This window comes from Anarrhichthys ocellatus, unplaced genomic scaffold, assembly GCF_004355925.1.
Source record: "Anarrhichthys ocellatus isolate YVR2014 unplaced genomic scaffold, GSC_Weel_1.0 scaffold24, whole genome shotgun sequence".
In the NCBI taxonomy this organism is placed as follows: domain Eukaryota; kingdom Metazoa; phylum Chordata; class Actinopteri; order Perciformes; family Anarhichadidae; genus Anarrhichthys; species Anarrhichthys ocellatus.
Genome location: NW_022280054.1, coordinates 8,117,662 through 8,137,766, shown reverse-complemented (window position 1 = coordinate 8,137,766; position 20,105 = coordinate 8,117,662). Strand labels below are relative to the sequence as shown.

Sequence of the window (20,105 nt, the reverse complement as noted above, 5' to 3'; positions counted from 1 at the left end):
CTGTGTGCCTCTCTTCTCTCTACTTACAGCTCATACACGTACTGTTTGTCTATAAGCAGATTATCTCCAAAACATGAATAAAATTCGAGGAAATTTAGCTTACAGAAATAATTGTGTCAGTGATGTGAGTCTGATATTAATGCCAGTAGATGAGTAGCATATGGTAGTACAACTTGTAAAACTAACATTGATAGTGGGTAACATTTGCAGGGTCCAGAAATCCATGAAGTACAGACACTATAGTAACACCTAATGGTAACCAGTTGGAACTGCAACATCAGCAATCAAGTCTCTGCCATGAGTAAAGCACAGTACAGTATAATGCAATCTTATACAGCACTAGTTCAAAGAACATCTTTCTGAAACAATGTGCACAAACATTAGCCTGCTTTTTTTAAATTCCTGGATTTAGAAATTAAAGAGTCTTAATAAGCTAAAAGTCAACGTAAAGACACATTTATCTGGAGCAATGTGACAGATGCTTTGTTTAAATTTTGTAATTTTGTATATATATATATATATATATATATATATACATATGTGCGCTCTGGGGGAAACACAGCCTGCTTTGACATTTTGGAGAATGATAACATCATTCATGAAGTAAAAATCCACAGCATTTTCCTCCAATATGGTGTTTAAAATAAAACCAGCAATTAGTATATTTTATAACAGTTCTACAAAATGAAACTCCTTTGCAAACAAGAGGAGTTTATAAACAATACATGCACCACCGGTGAACAAACTTTTATAATCTGAAGTTAAATATAGCAGTGAGCCACCGTCTGCCTGTTGTTTCCGTGGAAACCAAGCCAAATTGTATCAACCCCACGCCTGTTGTATATTTATTACCTCATGTCTTGTACACAAAATGTATATGAAAGAGTCTTTTCATGAATCCGTGCGGGGACGAGGGGGAGTAGATAATAACAACTACAGATTTCTCTCTCTCTCTCTCTCTCTCTCTCTCTCTCTCTCTCTCTCTCTCTCCATTCTTCTGGAGCTGCCACATAGGCGGCTGGAGATGAATGTGGTGGTGGAGCAGACTGCAATTACTTCACCAAGACTGTGCAAAGTCTGCAGACTCATCCATTGTTTGTCCCTCTCCTTCTCCATCGCTCTGTTTTTCTCTCTTTCTCCACTTTCGTTCTTTTTTTCCTGCCACTCTCACAGACTCATAAGAGTATTAAATCGTACAGCGCAGTATAGCTTTACGCAGCAATTTTGTGAAGTACCATGAAGATAGCCCTGCTTGTCTTTCCTTGTCGCTTGCTATTGTTGCCAGTGCTGTCAATCTGAGACAGCCTGATGGGTCAGTAATGGTATGCACGACAGCACCTTAGACATTGGGTTGTGAACCTGAGACGAGTTCAGGTGTCCAACAGATATAGAGACATTTAGAATTTTCTCCAGCTGCTCATTAGGTGGCAGCTTGGACAAAAGGTTCACAGGACAGGTCCTTACCTATCGTATATGTAGTCAACAAACATTTGTCATACAGGCAGACGCATTTATAAAATAGCATCACTTGAATAATTTATAACAGCTTGATGACTCGTAGCCAACCACAGCAATGCCAGCAGGTCGTTTTATGGTGGCTGAAACGACAAGCCAATTGTGCAGTAAAAGAAAGGGCCCAGCTAATTACTGTACAGGCTGACTTTCTCCTGAACTGCCTCAAATGTTCTTAAAGAGACAGGCACTATTGCTGGTATATTTAAACGGACCATATGAGAATAATAATGTTTTGAGAACATTAAAGCATCTAAACATGTTGTAGTGGAAGCCCAAAATACAAGTATGACCCATGTGCATATACAGACAAATGTATTCGGGCATCATAATTGATGATTAGATGGCCTTGGATGGGAATAGAGATATGCTGAGTAAGAAAACCTAACAGTGTCTTTCTTTGGTCTGAGGAAGCTAGCCAAGATCAGGTTGACAGGTCCCTGATGATGTTGCATCTCTCAACCTCAAACAGAAAAAACTCTTTAAAAAGTCAGCAGCAAAATTATTGGTACTCAGCAGAAAAAACAATCTGAACTGTACAACAAACAGTTGTTAAAGAAGGCAGAATCCATTACATCTGACAGTCCCCACCCCCTGCACTTAGAATTTAAGTGCAGGGATTTAAGACGAAAATAACAGGTGTACATGTTTTGTTATACCATTTTCATTTCCATTTCATTGCTCAACTCTGTAAAATACAGGTAGCATCAGCACATTCAGAACCGTGCCTGTTTCTCCTTTCTTTCTTCTTTTTCCAATTATATTGAAACCTTTGTACGTCACGTGTTCACCTTTTACTCTTGTATTTAATGTGATTTCATAATGTCTGGTAGTTTTCTCTGCTTGTCCTGTGTTTTTGTTTTTATTGCTACTGTAGTAGGTACCAATTGTCCCCTTGGGACAAATAAAGGACTTGAACTTTGAAGTTCCAGGTGTAGAACAATTAAAAGGACAAAACGTGATTCAGAAGGAATGGCATGAACCCATTTCTGTAGCCGCAGGAGAGCCGACTAATGGACGTCAATCAGAAGCCATGTTTTTGATGAGATATGGGAGTTTAAATTATTATTATATTATATTATTTTAAAAGACCATTGGGTGGACTGTATAAGTAATCTGCATGGGAAAAAGCACTGTACTGGAATGTCCAGGCCACTTGTGGTTTTATTTTTCGCTCTCTCTTTCTTTCTGTCACTCTCTCTTCAATAGAGACATTGTTCGAGCCGTCCGTAGAATCCCAGAATTGAGTTGTTTCTGCCAGACAACAGGCTTGTACATGCGCCGCGCACAAGGCCCCAGAAAAAGTCACACTCTTGAGAGGGAAGGGTGAAAATACACAGATGCACAGTTTAATTGCACACCGACAGACAGACGGGCCCACCTTGTTAGTCTGTAACCTTTAACCCTTTGTTCCCAAAAGGTCAGGCTTCATTTTGTGTGACACAAAAAGTCACCGCAGACTGTAATCATCCCTGCTTGTGCCATCTTTTAAAACTGGTGGGCTCCTGGTGAAGTCTGCTGGTGACTTTCTCTCTGCTGCCTGCCAGCCACTGTATACAGCCACTGCAGCATGCATTACTTGTAGTGCTTTACTGTATAAATGTAATTCCCTTGTGCAGTGCCTGTAATCACCCCTCTTGGAAGCTTTCATGTTTTATTGTTTAACCGCATCACCGTTTCACAGAGTTGCTCTTAGTGACCATTTGTCTTCATGGTGGAGGTTTTTTCAAATATACAAACATGCATTTAGTATTTTATACTAATGATTCCGATCGATTTGCAGAGATGTTTTCACTTTCACCTCAAAGGTGCCGTGTCAGTGAGACACGAATTGTTTTTAATTCAAATTAATTCAGTAAATTCAAACGAAATTGTTCATACTTTTCCACTGTAAATTGAGCAAATCTCATAAATGCAACATAGTTGCCAAAATGCTATGCTAAATAGGTCAGGTCACTGTAAATCAGAGGGCTCCTAATGTTTTCTAATCGAGGACCCTGAGATATGTTTTGATGGATAGTAGATGGCACATACCTGCTTTTGTCCAACTTTTGAAATATGTGTTGATTGAATAACAGAAACATTTGATAAAAGGTGTTCATGTAGTCCTTGTCAGTGATTTTTTTAATAAGATTGTAGAGGATCCCTGAAGAGATATTTAATAAGCTACCATGTACACCCTGCACAGACGGGCCAGCTACACTTTATGAATAATAACACCGTAAATTAAATCATGGGAATATTCAAAAAGCCAGGTCGATGTCGTTTAGGACTCGGGCCACTAAGAGGTTAAAAGGAGGGAGGTCATTGGTGGTGTGTGGTCAGACACTGATAGGTCACCGCTCAGTGGTCTGCTCTCTGCGGCTCTCATCCGTGAAGTAACGGGGCTGCGGGTCTCCGCCTCCAAGACGCACTGATTTGAGTTCGTCAAGCGGAGGAACCGACGGATGTATTCAACCTGTCACCATGGACGAGTTCCGCATACGAAGGTACCGACTCTGGGTTCTCGCCGGTGTCTGAGTCGGGCGGACGGACAAGTTTATGGAAGTTGGCGAGGTCGAATCGAAGGTAAAGAAAACAAACAAACCGCACCTGATGTAACAATGTCCGACTTTTATCGGGGTTTTCTGATGTTTGTTGGAACTTACAGCTGTTACTTTGGCGATACATCTTTTGCATTGTCGACCCGAAACGACGTTAACTTCGCGAGCAGTTTAATAAACAGACGAAAACTCAGCTCGCGACAAATATCCACCAATTCATACGTCGCCGTTGATTATAAACATTCATCAAACAGTAGGCTGCTGAGCACACAGTGTAACTCCAGTTCCTGCTGTCTGTCTCAGACAGATGCTGCTGTTTGTGCATCACCTAACGTGTTCTCTATTAAGCGTTAAAGTAAACATGTCTATCAAAGTGATTGTTTAAACATGCACGTGCTTTGTTTGCACCTGCCCTGTGGAACAGGGGTTCCCAGCGCCTTTCAACATCTATGTTTGAGGGTCGTGGGTTCGATCCCCGCCTCCTCCTGGCTGCTATAGTTGGGTTAAGTTTAAATTAGCGGTCAGTATTTACAAATGACTATTTTCTGTTTCGTGTTGTTTCACGTGTAGTCTATTTGCATTGTTATGAGTTCTGGATTTATTTACTTTTTTCTTACTAACTTCCAAGTTCTGTATGCAGAAAAAAAACAGACTGTTTTGGTCATGCTGTGAAGAGCATAAACAGGAACCTAAGTTCTTACTGTGTGCATATAAGCCCCAACCTGATACACGTAACCCACCAGTTGTGGGTAAGTTGTTATAAAATGCTTTGTGGAAGTGTACTAATTTCCATTCTAGCATTCTATTACATTATGTTACAGTTTGGTCCTCAATAAGCGCAGTATGCTTTATTTGTTCCTTTGTTGAAGTAGACACACGTAAGTCTCTGACCCAAAAATCTGTCAAAAGAGAAAACAGAATTGGGTCGCATGTATGTACTATACAGTAGATGCAACACAGAGTGAGAACACACAGTAACCTCACATTAAAGCATGTTTTCTGTTTTCTCTCGAGATTACTTTTTATTTTTAGCAAGAATTCTGTATTGGTTCAAATGGGTGGTGGTGTTGTGCTTGTTTCTGTTAATGCTGTAACAATCCTCTGGTCATAAGAGTTCTTCCCATATATTCTTGCATACTTTACTTTGAGCTCATGAAGCTGGCCTTTAAGTGACATTTTTAATAATCTCATTATCTGATGCTACACCCTCCGGAGCCGCTGGTTGTCTTGGGTGCAGATTTAGGAGCTGCTAGTTTATTTTTAAGGTAATAATAGCCGAGAGAGACTGATTTCATTCAGTAGGTAATTACAAAATTTGCTATAAGAAACAACACACCCACACACACGCACCCACACGAAACAAGCTCCAACTGGTTCAGAAGCTTTCACAACTACCGTGAATTAGTTTTATTGATCAATAGATCTGCCTGTCCTGATGAATTCAGAGGTATCTTGACATGAGCGGTGTGTGGTGGTGACTGTACCAGGCTTGGACTCTTGGTTGATTGGTCCTGTAATGAGACTGCTGTCCAGCTGTTTAAGAAGACTGTGTTGCTATGCACATGCAGCACAGACGTGTCAAGAAAAAGTTTTCAGGGGCACTCAAGTAGAACCTGCAGTGTTTCGCCGTATGTCCCAGCAGGGTCATGATCATTACATTACAGTCATTTTATCCAAAGCAACTTGCAATTCAGATTCTATCACATTTCTACACCGTAGGCACAACTACGGGAGCAATTTTGGGGTAAGTGTTTTGCTCAAGGACACATCGACATCGACTAGCAGAGCCGGAGCCAGGGATTGAACCGCCAACCCTCTGATTGAAAGACAGCCTTGCTACCCACTTAGCTGCAGTCGCCCGATCAGTGTGGTGCTCTTTAGTGTTCTCTGACATTTTCCTGTCATACAGAGCATGTGACACTTGAAGCTAAAGAGAAACTGTGAAAATATCCATATTGAATGGTCATTTTTTGGGGATAATACACTTTAACCAAACTCAAATCAGAAGATCTTTCCATTCAATGTCCAGCTTCTATCCCTGGAGGTTGTTTATCGTAGCATAGCTCAAAAAATTTGAATCCTTTTAACAACCGTTTCATTTATAGCGCACATACCACTTGACACATTTAGAAATACACCTTCCCAACTGTGTGTGTGTGTGTGTGTGTGTGTGTGTGTGTGTGTGTTAGGAAACGTTTACAGTAGGTGTTATAGCTGTTTCTTAACCAAAACAATAACCGCAGCATCTCAGAAAACCATGTGGGAGTTTTGCACATATAGATTCAAGAAACATTAGAATGTGCTGCTGTTCTGCAGTTGTAGTCGCCGTGGAAGGGCCTGTAGCTCACTCTCAGAAACACAACAACGTGCTCCCAATGAGAGCAGTCACTTCTCTTCACTGTTTGTGGCTGTTACTGTGGCTAGCTCTCTCTGTGTGTGTGTGTGTGTGTGTGTGTGTGTGTGTGTGTGTCTCTCTTTCTGTCTCTGTCTGTCTCTCTCTGAATGAGATTACTTTGAATGCATCTCACAGTCTCATCTCTCCCGGCTTCCGGCAGCTCTTCTTCTCTCAGCTGTTTGCGGCCGTCAGGCCTGGGAAAATGCCTCTGAACCCCACAGGAAATGGCAGTTGGTGAACAGACGGTGGTGTTGCTCGCAGTTGTTTTCCCCTCAGTAGTTCTGTAAATACAGTAGTTTTATAGATTGAGTTAAAGGATGAGATTCTTCAGTTTGATTTGATTTATTTTTGGGACATTTGCACACTTCACAACCGTATTTCAGGCTTTATTACGGAGACCCTGATCCTAGACTTCTCAGAGTGCATTCTAAACTTATCATCTAGGCCTGCAACCTGTAATTACTTTCCGTTTTATCAGAAACAGTACCAATACATATGTCTATGGCAGTCTGTTGAAATGACTGTGCTATAGTTTCTTTTACACCAGTTCCAGAGAATGTGGGCTGAGCTTTTTTCCTGTTGAGCATTCTATGTGGTTTCCTTGCTTTAGACGTTTGACAAACAACTTGTTGAAGGCTCTGTTTCATCTCAGTGTTGTTACTGAAAAAGAGGGCACTGTAAAAAGCCTTAGGCAATATTTATTGATTTGTCTCTCCACCGCATTCATTCATTCATTCATTCATTCATAAACAGCACAAAATAAGGTTTGTCAGCAAACAGTGCAGTTCCTGTGATTGTGAGTTGAAGAGCCAGCTATGAGAAGTTAAAGCTGTGAAAATGAGTTGTGAGCATGGATCTAAAAATTGGCACAGTCTCACACCCTCAGATGGGAGAGGATTGTTATAGCTGCTGGAGCCATTTTTTTTTGTTTTGTTCTATTTTAGAGGTTTTAATCTTACTCTATTGATGTAATTATATCGGAGAGTTTTGTGCCTTTTGTACATGATTAGTGCCGTGTTTGTGCGGCCAGATGGAAACCTACTGCCGCATGAACACATCACTCATATTAGCAACACCGTATTTGAGAGGTCCAAAAAAGAGTGTCTTGTCACCACTTCATTAACTACCATCGCTTAATGGCTGCTAATTACGGTCATAAAGCTGAAACCTAATAGAACCAATCAGACCTAATTCAGACAAATTTTGCAGTCATCTAGGCTGAAACATGGTTAAGAAGCATAAACTGGCTTCGTGTTTGGTACCTTGAATGCAGAATCCAGCCATTGTGGACTTATGGAGGCTAATTTGATTCCTCTCTGACTTGTTTATGTCATCATGGTGGGTTTTTTAAGGCTCATTAGGGTTGATACTAATTAAACACTGCACAAGTTGCTGCTTTCCCCCGTGTTAGCTCCCAACTTGGACTACTCTAAAATATATCCGTACATTCCTCTACTTCTTTAGTTTACTGGTTCATTTGATGTTGTTGGATTCTCCTTTACCCTCAGTTGGTGCTCTTATTCTTAATTTACCTTTCCTTTGAAAAACATCCCCTGGGAATCCATAAAGCCTGGTATGTGTACCAGTTCACCAATTAGTGAACCACTGAATGGGGAGTGTTTCAATGAGGATGTGACATTTCTGATCAGCACCATTCAATCACAGAACCCCCAATACCCTCATTGGTTTCAAAATGATTGCATTTTCAAAGGATTTTTTTTTTAAAATCAGTTTATTCTGTTTATCTCAACTCCCTTTCATCCCAGTTCTGACTCATATTAGGCGAATATGGGTCTTCGCAGCCTCTCATAATACTACGCACTGTGTTGTACTTCACCAAAGAGCTGTGCCTGTTTCCATAGTGTAACAAGGCTATTTATAGAAGGCGGCAGGGTGTCTAAATAAGAGATGAAAGCTGGGGTTTTGATCAGTACAGCAATTCTCTATAGACGTGGACCAAAGAGTAGGAGGAGGCAGCCCTTTATGCGATGAGAACTGCGGGACATCGCATTGCCTGCCAGCTCTCATTAAGAAGGGTACAGTTTGGGAACATCCGAATAAGTAGCTGTATGTTCAAATTTGTGTATGAAGCCTCATGAAAAATCCCCAAATTTGAGAGTTTTTTAGCGTGTTCTTTGTAGCTGGGATTTATACGTAAGTAATCAATAATCTTGCCGTCTCCTTGAGTTGGGCTCCTCTGAGAAAGAGAGTTGCCTGTTTTCACTGCAGTTTATTTGCAGTACAACGTGTTCCTTCATTCGTCTTTACAGTGAGTCAGTGTGCAATCAGATGCCAGTGTGACTGGAGCGCTGGTGACATTTATACTGTAGCACAGGAAAGGGAAACAGTATGAAGGAGTGAAGCTTGTTATGTGAGCAGGGTTCAAAATCTCACCATAGCTTCACACACCGGTGTGTTGCACATGAATGAGTGATTGCTCAGCGATCAGGTTTAATCCGGGGAGCAAGTTGTTTAGCATGGACTCCACATTGTGGCACATCAATAGCACCATGCCTGCGAGAAAGACATTACGTATAGAGACAGGTTATAAATATTTAATGTGAAAATATGATTTCTTCTTTATCTCCTTTTTTTTTTTTTTCAACCCCTTTACACACATCACATTCTACTCGATTTCTTACATTCTTTCTTGCATGTGTTGTTTATTTGTCAACAAAGATGCCGCAGTTAGTTTGGTTGATTACACCAAAGACGCATTTTAGAACTTCTCTTGTTGGTATAAAAGGTTTGGGTTAATAGAGTGGACTTCTGGAGCTTGGTTGCCTTAGTCACACTACCTTTTGCTTCTCCGTCATGTATGTCGTGCCCTTTATTTCAGCCTAGCTCTCTCGCCATCATTTTCTGCATATAGTTTCTAAATACGTTCATCTGCCAAGGAGTGATTATGTGTTTATTACACTTTAGTTTAGCACGGCTTGGCTACGATTTCTTGAGATTTAATAGAATACAAGGAATTGGCACACCGCTCTTTATTATCCTGTATATATATACATGATTGGTAAGGATCAGGGTAGGAAATATTTTTTAGGGGGAAATTTTTGCCCCCACTGACTGAAATCCAGGGGCATTTAAAAAAAAATTGGGGGCACTTTTTGAAACTTGTGAAATAACATTTAACCTTTGTTCAAAATAATAAATATACTTAACTAGGCTTACAGTATATGAGCAATTGTCATCAAATGGCAATAATAAGACTATTAGGCAGTTGTCTACAGATTCAAAGTGTTTTCTTAGATTTTATTAACAAAAAACAAACATAAATCAGACAATCATATTCAATTTTATTCTTATTTCTTTGTGGTTATTTATTGTTATACAATTCTTTTTTTTTTAAAGAACTATTAACAATTATTAAGTCAATGATGCTTTGATTACATATACATCAGTCATTGTATGGAATTATTGAGAAAGATATTTTTATAGCACCTTAAAAGCTACTAAGTTTGAAATTCAAAGCATTAACATAGAAGCAAACAACGATTTGCTATGTAAAATAAAGTGGAGTACACTTTTTAAACACATGTTAATACGAGCACAAAACGTGTCAATTGCCAACATGTTAATGTGACTATAAGGACCAGGGAATGTTGTGTTATTCTTTACACAACTGATGTGTTTAGAGTGTTAACACAAGATTCCTGTTGGATTTACAAACACACCCATCTGTGGTCCATATTTAGAAACTGTAAATGTGTTAATTCTATTCCTAAGGATTGGAATTTGATTAAGCCGTAAGGATTGTTATAGTTCATACTTTGTCCACCATAGATGTCCCAGTCTTCCAATGCTCCATGTTTTGTGCCCCTGTACAAAATTCCTTTGACTAGTCAAGAGCGTTTTATGCAGCGCGTATTTTCGTGAGCGTTTGTTAATCAGCATCAGCATGCCTCTGTAATCTGGCCACGGTCTTTGACATTGTGCCGACAGGGACGCAGCGGTAAGAATAGAGACTCGGGCAACAATAGAGCGGACTTTATAACGGTCGGTAATGACGCGTGAAAGGCGAGCAATCGCATGATTGTTGTGTAGCCATCACGGTGATGGAAAACTGTGATCCCCGTCTCAGCTGTAAAAGCAAAGCGTCTCCGTGGTGGGTCCATCTGTCCGTAGCAAAGTGCACAAGTTGGCTAGACCATCAGGGTCCTTCCCGCTGTGCACTCTATGTTTTTATATATTGTTTTATAGTGCACTTCCACTGCACAGGTGCAACAACACGCTCTCCAGCTTGAGACTAATACATGACTAATCTCCAAAACATCAACACATACAAATCATGGCAGTGGCTTGAAACGACACTCTTTTACTAAATCCTCATGCCCATATGCTCAGCCATGACATCACCTGCTCATGTGGGTTGTGCCGGGCGATGCCAGAGAACGACCTGAGGCTACTAGAACGTGTGAAACTGTAACGGGAAACGTTGTCTTGCCATAATTAATGCATGATGTTTCCCCACCTCCACGCTCAGTGTGTGTGTGTGTGTGTGTGTGTGTGTGTGTGTGTGTGTGTGTGTGTGTGTGTGTGTGTGTGTGTGAATATTCAAATATGCAGGTATGTCAAGTAGTAATCGGGTAGAACCTTTGACTTCTTGAAGTTTTACATCTTACTAATTTAAAAATTGTTGAAAAATGTTCCGTTTCTGCATCCCTCTCAAGTTAGAATTTGAAAGGTTTTCTTTCACCTGGAATGGGGAATCTGCACACTGAAGTGCACAGTTCTCCTGTGCCTGTGTATTTTTAATCTCTGACCTTTAAACAGTCCAATTTGCTTTTTAGTCAAATATTTGCGAATGAATCCGTGCTGACCCAAAGGGAACCCTTAATATTGGGCTGGCTATCTCTATTACACTGATACCAATGTTTGCATTCACAGTTGTATCTACAGTGCCTCAAAATGGCTGGTAGAAACAGAATAGTCTGCCCCTCGTAGCTGATTCTAGTTCAAGGCATTTATCTGACGAGTTTATGGTCATTGCTGGGCTAAATAAAGGCCCGTACCCAAATGACTTCTAGTAGTAGCCTAGCAGTCTCAGTCATGCTTCTATCTGTACCGTAGCATTGGTTCTACCATGCTCCATATCTACACTGATATTTTGATAGCTGCATTAAGGTCAGTGTACAGAGTTGGTGCTTGTTGACCTCAATGTTAGAATGACTTATAGTGTAGTCCTGTTCTGCATTTATCTTCTAGCCAAAGCATACAGTACGTGTTGACATAATATTACATTGCTTTGCTAATAGTTGTATCTGTCTGTTGGCCACAATCATAGTTTATATTTTGTATTACATCCCATGACACACAATTTATTTCTTGACCATGAAAGTTGATGACAAACGTTTTTATTGTATTTCAGCAGAAATAAAATCTATTTTTGAAAGACTAAGTTTCGAGGTGCAAGATATTAGTTTTATAATCGCTTAAGCTGCTTGGCTGTAGGTTTAAAACCTCCCATTTGTCTTGGCCTTACAGTATCATCGTCATATCCCACTTCTACTAAGTCTCTTGGATGAACTTAAGAGCAGGCCTTTTCTCACTTGTCCCATTTAAGAAAAGGTTTGTTCATGCTTTCACTCCCTCCAGGCTAGATTATCGCACGGTTGAGTTTGTCTCTTGAGTGAGAGCAGCAGCAAAGCTTAGATTTACAGTAGAGACAATGCTTGATCAGATTCCAGCTACACAGCAGCCACATCCACATTGATGTTCTTCCAAATCTTTAGACTGTTTCAGCGGAATTGCATTCACATACACCGCAACACACATATATAGTTGCTTTGCACTGCAACAGGAAATAAAGTAGGACACATGTTAAATGGTTGTGTTTACTACTTTAAAACGTGACACTGGAACATCCTGGCGAAACTTTTTGGCCTGATTTAGAAAAACGCATCTCAACTCTGTGGACATTTTATTTCTTAGCTTTAATTGATTTATTTAATTGGGAAATAGATTTAAATTATTATTTTTAGCAGTAGCAAGTGGTACTATTAGGTTGTATAATATTCTGTATTTTCTATCTCAAATGGCACATAATAGTTCCCCCTGCTATACGTTTCTCAATAAAATCGTATGTGCAGAGCAATTATTCTGGTGATTCTAATAGCGTAGTAGAAGAACACAGATGGTGGTGTTTACTATCGACTCCCACTCAACTCTGACTGCTTCCTTTGGGATGGCTTGCCCCAATTTATTTTTGTCTTCATTCTGTTTGCTTGACAGTTGCACCTACAAAACTGACCCGCATTCAGCAAAACTCAAGGATTTCTCATTAGACAGGCAGTCAGCACATTGGCTCTTCAGTCAAGGTCAAAGTTTTGGTGAGAGGTGTCTTTTGTTTTCTGATTTGTAATCCCATGCCCTCACTGTGGTGTGCTCTTATCATTTTTACGGATGCCCTTTGACCTGCAGTTCAAGCAACCATATAGTTGATCACCATATGTGTGTTCAGTGGCTGTGACATATAGAGGTTGTCTGTTATCTCTGGTTTTGTTTGAGGTATTTCGAGGATGATTAAAGGTCTCTGATGAAGGTGTTGGGGGTTGAGAAACTTTGGCCAGTGCATGGTGGTGAGTAGGCACTGTAAGTTAAGTAGATCAGAATTTGGTCATGTGAGCATGAGTTTGTTTGTGCATCCCATCAGACGTGCTGCTTGTTTCCTGTGATTGGTTCTCGTGGTATCTGGCTGTGTGTGTGTGTGTGTGTGTGTGTGTGTGTGTGTGTGTGTGTGTGTGTGTGTGTGGGTGGCTGCTTAACGTCATCATCACCCTCAGCCTTGCCTTGTACCTTGCCGTCCTATCACCTCCCTCTAACCTATAGGCATTAACCGCGTGGAGACACGCCGCGGTGCAAGACGGACTTCACCCTCCAGCATGGGCACAACCCGGGCCGGCCGTGTCTTCCTCTGCTGCAGCAACTTCAAAATGAGCCCGAAGTGACAACACACAACCTTCCCGGCCTTTACACACCATCAGCACCAATATTCAAGGGCTAACAGTTGGTGCCTTACTCTTTAGCATTAACAGTAACAGCTTTGGCAGCTTTGGACAGCAGCGGAGCCAATGAGATGTGTGTGTAACTTGGCCTGCCTGTCCCTGGGGAGGACCAGCAAAGGAGTTGTGTTACACTCACTGACGGACCTTATACATGTTTCATCTGCTGCTCTCAGAACAGAAGGCCCTTTTGTTATCTAATCCAGCCCTCTCCTTCCCTGCCTGAGAGACTGAGTTTACTGCCACAAGACTGCTCTTCAGTCTGTCTGCCAGCCACCGAGCCGATACATATCAACCAACAGCTGAGGAGCAGCAGAAGGACTCGGTCAGGCCCCAGATATCTGCTCTCAGGACTTCTCAGCCAGTCTTTCAATCCATTGGCTGGCACGTGGAGAGGGATTTAAAATACACAAGCGGAGCTGGGGGGGGGGGGGCAATGTGAGGTCCACCAAAGATTAGGATCTAAATTGTGCCTCATCTCTTCAGCACGAAACCTCAACTTTTCTGTAGCTAACAGCCCTTTAAGCTGCAGAACTGCAGCATTCGCAGTTCTTGTCACCAAGAATCTCAAAGTGTTTTTGCACTTTAGAAAGCCAGTCAGGACCATGAGTGACACTCTTAGACCCCCTTCGCTTCAGGTGAGCGTCCCAAAGGATGCTCCATCGTATTCGGACGGAGGGCGCAACGCTGTGTCGGACGGCTCCATGCGATCCAGCTCTTCAACCCCGACACTAAGGCGCAAGCGCTTCAAGATGCGGCGCATGAGGAACGTGCCCAGCGAGAGGGAGATCGAAAAGGGGCAGCTAACCGTCGGTCACCTCGAGGCCCGTTCTGGCTCCAAGGAGTACCTCCAGCTGCCTTCCATTGAGATCACGCCGTCCAGCGATGAGGACGCTCTCTCTTCCTGGTCGAGCTGCTCCACGCCCAGTGCCTCGCCGCGACGCAAGCGTTTCCTGCTGAGGAAGTGGCTGAAGGTTCGACAGAAGAAGGAGCAAGGCAGTGAGAGCAGGTTGGTATGGGCCCTCCCTACTCACCCCTCTCCTCGTTCCCCTCTCCTCCCCGCATGTCCCCTAAAACCTCCACGCTGCTTCAAGGCTCTGTGCTACATGCACTAATGTGTTGTATCACTAACTGAAAGAGGGAGTTGTCGTGTCAACTGGAATATTTTAAAAGTTCCAACGTTTCAAAGATTGATGCTTGATTAACAGCATGGAGCTTAATGACCACACACTTTTAATACGAGAGATAGTTAGTGTTCTGTGTTCTTGTATATGGAGGGATTGAAGTTATCCTGCGTCTTATCTCTTTGTAACACTGTTGTCGCCAGTCAACAGTGATCTTTTTAGCATGCGTTCCCCTGCTTCTTTTTCTACTCACTGGTGTTTTAACATGTTTTTTAAGACTCAGCTGTTTTGTAGTAAGTGTAGTGTGACCAGGTTAACTTTTGTACTGACATTAGAAGGCCAGCTAATCTGTTTTCAAAATGTAAGATGGCTTAATCCTTTTTCTTTGGGCTTCTTTTTATTTATTTTTTTACATTTAGACCAGGGAAGGTCAGATCAATGCATGTGAGCATTGTGAGGGTTAGAGAGCCAAAACTTAGATTTAGGTTAAGAAGAAATGTATAGTTGACACATTTCAGCGGCTAGAATGACAATTAATGGCAAAGATTGTTCACTCCAGAATGGATTCAGCTGACTGCAGACCTCTGACCTGGGGTCACCAAAGCTAACGGGTTGCTTCTTCTTGGGAGCATAAATACACACAGTAGATAGTGTGTGTTTGAGACAAATGGCTCAGGTGATACTGTAAGATCATCTGAAACTTAAAAGGTTGGCCTGACAGCAGGACGAGAGGAAAGGTCGAGGGCTTTTACAAAATCAATAGGTCTCTTTCTATCCGATACATGGTTGTGAGATACACTGACACTTGAGAGATGGTATGTCATGGTGGCACTAGAGGAAAAGTCATGGGGGTCCCTTTCAGAGTAGCTTAACCTTCTTCATTTAAACATGTTGAACTAAAAGGGGCACTCAGAGAGCGCAGACCCCCTCCTAGCCATGCCCTATCTGTTAATGAAAGGGAAGAACGGGTTTCTGCTATGGCCAAAAATGACATTTGAATATTTGCTCTTCAAATATCTATCGTTGCATATTATATCCATGGCACCGTGTCTGGTGGCTGTGAGCTGCAATTACCTAAATAAGGTGGCAGCTGGCTGGAGGGCAATAACTTGAAAGGTTCCTACTTGTTGTTGGCTGTATTGTATGTCATTTCCAGTAAATATCCCAATATAAAACTTGTTTTGTGTTTAAAATTAACCAATGTCTGAAGATGGCAAGTACTACTCACCCATTTTTAAGTCGTTACGTCTCAAGTCTGATCTCGAGCACACAGCTGATCCGCTTCAATGGGTTCTTCCTTGGCCCGTGCTACACCCTTCCACCAAGATTCATGGAGATCTGGCCAGGAGTTCTGTCCTAATCCTGCTGACAAACAGACAAACAAACCAACCGAACCTTGGCGGAGGTAATGAGCATGTGCAGATCGAAGGGTAGTAGACAAAAGGTATTGTAAATAATTACGGAATACTGTAATTAAAATCGTGGAAAGAATGTAAGAAAAAAATATTCCAGTTGACACGACAACTCCCTCTTTCAGTTAGTGATACATCTCACACAATGTGAGATGGAACAAACGTACTTGTACAGTATGCTAAAAAACTAAAGATTTCAATCAATATCATTTTTATTTGCAATGTGTTATCTTTATCTGAATGGAAGGAAACATCTCTCCAGAGGGATGAGTGCACAACCCCTGACAGTATCACAGAGTGCGAAATACTGTCGTTATCCAGCGCAACATGGGTCTAACAAGCGCTGCTCAGCTTAATACCACGCTGAGACGTTAAGACGACACGGCTCCTCCTCAGTCTGCGCCTTGTTACTAGCTGCACGTATGAAAAAAAATCTACAGGCTTAAAGCAATGTGTGGGAGTGACACGAATAATCCTGATCTTAATGTTAATCTTCACTTAATTATTGATATAGGTTTTGTCATGCTAAACTGCGAGGGCACAGCGTGCTGCTGTTCACCATGTTCTCACACATAGTTAATCCACACTGTTGCCTCCATTCATTTGTTAATGTTGCCTTGTGGACAGTTTTTTTTTGACAACCAAATATTTAATGTAAGACTGTTCCAAAATAAAAGTAGCAGCTTCTGGCGACCTGATTTAGTTTGAGGCACCTCATGAATGCTGATTGGCTGTGGTGTGACAGCCGTGCAGAATATGGAGCTTGGTTATCTGAGGATGAGTAAACGGGAGGATGTTCACTGATGAAGTTGAGCGTGAGATGGTGCTCCTGTTCTGACATGAGCTGCACCTGCAGCAATGCACAGCAAGGCAAGTTTATTTATGTTGCACCTCAACAGCAATTTAAAGTGCTCGACATAATGCTAAATAAGCTAAAATGGTATGAAATAGAATAAGCAAGAGAATGAAAAATGTAGTGCAGCTATAGTATAGGCTACATTAATAGACCCACATTTGATTTAAAGGAACAGTTTGTAGTATTTACCGGTGTTCATTGGCAGAAATTAAATATAATATTCATTACTGTTTTTATTTGTGTATAATGACCTGAAACTAAGAATCGTTATGTTTTCCTGAGCTTAGAAAAAGCCTTTTATATCTACATAGGGAGAATTTTTCTTATTTTTTTTTACAAACAAGCCAAACCAGAAGCTGTCAGTCTGTAGTTTACTGTTTATCTTAGTTTGTTTTCTGCTGGCTGAGACAAAGCAGACAGGAGGACAGAAGGAATGATACGGACTGATGTCTGTGCTCTTCATTATTGATTATTATCATTTATAAACTTCACTCAGGAATGTTATTAATTGAATTGACATGTTAGATTTGTTTCCAGTGAGATGTACTTTATATAGTGACTTTTGCTGCTGTAAACATTATTGTTTCTGCTCTAAAAATAATATTAAGTTATATATAAATTATAAATAACTTCTAATCCTATATGTTGATTGTTTATGTCAGATTGTCAAAAGTATGGGTATCAGGAAGGCAGAAATATGGTATCGGAACATCACTATTGACATATGTTTAATAAATACTAGATGATATATTTTGGATATCTTGCACATTTTTTGTTGACTGGACAGCTTCCAGCAAGGATGACATTCATGGCTGCCCAGCACTTTGACTCTTAAGTACCAAATCGGGGGTCATGACACAACCAAGTTAATATACAAACATGGCAGAGCTTTTTAAGTCAATCAGATGCTTGTGGTCTGTTTATATCTGGAGGATTCTGAACAATGAACAAAGGTGTTCTGCTCACGGAAGCCGTAAAATTGTAAGTATTCATTGTGTTTTGTTTTAGATATACAGTCATTATTAAACGGTATTTAGTAAACGACTAGAAGTTCAGCTTCCACTTTACTTTATTGAGATAAAACGCTGTGCTATTTTCCGCCCAGATTGGTAAAGCTTTTGCGATGGAGTGTCCAATCCTGAGGATGTATCGCCGCTTCTGCCCTGAGCTCAAAGTGGAGCCAGTAAATCCTTCTTTGTCCGGCAGACATCACTGTTGATTTGCCACTCTAGCATCTTAATCTAGTCATTCTGGCCTTGTTTCTGTGTTACTCTCTGTGATGTGTAGGATGTGTGGACCGTACATGTGTGTGTGTCAGTGTGTGTATGTAAGATTGGGAGTCTAGAACCAGCAGAGTTTTGCTGTTCTGCGGGCTGATAGCAGCAGGGCTATTTTGAGGAGGTGGTGCAGTATCTTTCACCAGGCTTCACTGCTATTTTGAGGAGGTGGTGCAGTATCTTTCACCAGGCTTCACTGCTTCCACCTCATCCCAGCATTTCAATATTTCAGACGCACATCCTCACACAAAGCAACTTAGGAAAGAAATCGGACGAGTTCTGTTATCCATTTGTCATTACGTCCACCAGCTCTTCAAGCTTAACAATTCTCTCAGTGTTGGCGTGGATGACGGCGAGTGACGAGGTTCCATCCATCACATTAAAAATAAACGTTACATGAAATAAGATAACTCTTAACAATGTTACTGCTTCTGATTGTATTTTAAACTACAGCGAGGACAAGACATTCTTACAACTCCCAACACATTAACACCAATGACAGCTGAATGTTTTAAGACCATACGGCTAAGATGATTAGACGATGCTTAAAAATACGATTCCGATTTGGGTCATACTTCATCTCATACATGTGTGTTGGATTCTGTGAGCACAGAGCAGCTGTGTTGTGCATTCTGTATTGGGGAACAAAACCAACCAAATAATGCATGATTACGCGGTTTTACTGTGTACTGTGGATGGTCGTCCTTGCAACTCGGTCTTAGAATTCACTGTATTTTGTTACGCCGCCTTGCTGTCGCGTTCAAAGTGCAAGTTTCAACTAATTGTGTATGAGTAATGATTAATTTATTGGAGGGCCAGGACCGCTTTGTCCTCTTGATTTCAAAAGGACATGCACTAAAGGCAAATGATGCACTCATGAACACTCGCATAAACCCTGAACAAACGCATCTGCTTCCCCCTCTGAGAGACACACTGCACCTGCTGCAGAAGAGGCACGAGCTGCGACCTGAGGAAGTGGAGCTCGAGTGACGTTGACTCTTTCTGAATGAATCCACTGATCTTAGCTTGGCTCTGTCAACATAAAGTATCAGTTCCATATGTATCCTTCACAAATGCACCGAAGCTTCTGGGTGCTCCATTTGAAATATGGTGCTATATTTCACTCCACACTACTCATTTCCAGTATAAAATACTTTTAAAGTTGACTTTTACTTAAAGACACAATGCTTCAGTTTAGCAAGTAAATGAGTATTATACTCACTTTAAAAAAATGTGCTTAATTCCACACAAAAAAAGGAAAAACTGCAAACTTTGAGAAGTTTAAATGATGGGTAATTGCTTTTATAATGATTGGAAAACTATTTCCAGGGTGCATCTAAAGTACATCAAAAGTATCTTAACCCTCAAATTCAGCTTTTTCGTACATTGGAGGTTCCCCTCCCCCCGTGTGTAGAGCGTTGCTTCTGCAGAGTTCGAGTGTGAATTATAATAAAGACTTCCCAACAGACTGGCTTTGTTCTTAAATGTCAAAGTGTGAACAGAATGACAGAAGATTCTTAAAATAGGGAAATAATCTCTCTTTTTTTCTTTTTTTCTTATGCATCTTAAACGTTGACCTTTTGACAATGAAATGGGAAATATAACAAATAACTTGAACTGCTGCATGTTTTTTTTTAATGGAAAGTAGTGACAGTCGGATATCTCCCAACAAATCATGCCTTTTTTTTAATCTGTTAATGATTCTCTGTGTAAATATATTAGTTTAAAAATCTGTAATATTAAGTGCAGCTTTATCTTTTTCATAGCGTATGTCATATAGCCCCCTCTAGTGTTATTACTGGATATGTACATGAACAGGAGAGAACTTTTATCCAAACGGAACAAGTTGCCATAATATATATCTTGTGTGTGTGTGTGTGTGTGTGTGTGTGTGTGTGTGTGTGTGTGTGTGTGTGTGTGTGTGTGTGTGTATGTATGTATGTATATATATATGTGTATGTATGTATGTATATGTATAT

At 41.0% G+C, this 20,105-nt stretch overlaps 1 protein-coding gene across 12 annotated transcripts in view; it reads left to right on the top strand.

The window, feature by feature from the left end:
• Window positions 1–20,105, top strand: part of gramd1bb (GRAM domain containing 1Bb) — a 103,472-nt gene that overhangs the window by 13,424 nt on the left and 69,943 nt on the right. For 11 of the 12 annotated variants that reach the window (XM_031860868.1, XM_031860878.1, XM_031860875.1 and 8 more), the window contains exon 2: window positions 13,285–14,466. In XM_031860868.1, the coding sequence (XP_031716728.1) occupies window positions 14,063–14,466 (404 nt within the window). In that variant the 5' untranslated portion in view covers window positions 13,285–14,062. Of the gene's footprint in view, window positions 1–3,935; window positions 4,081–13,284; window positions 14,467–20,105 lie in introns of those variants that run through there. The other variant, XM_031860886.1, reaches the window with a different exon arrangement.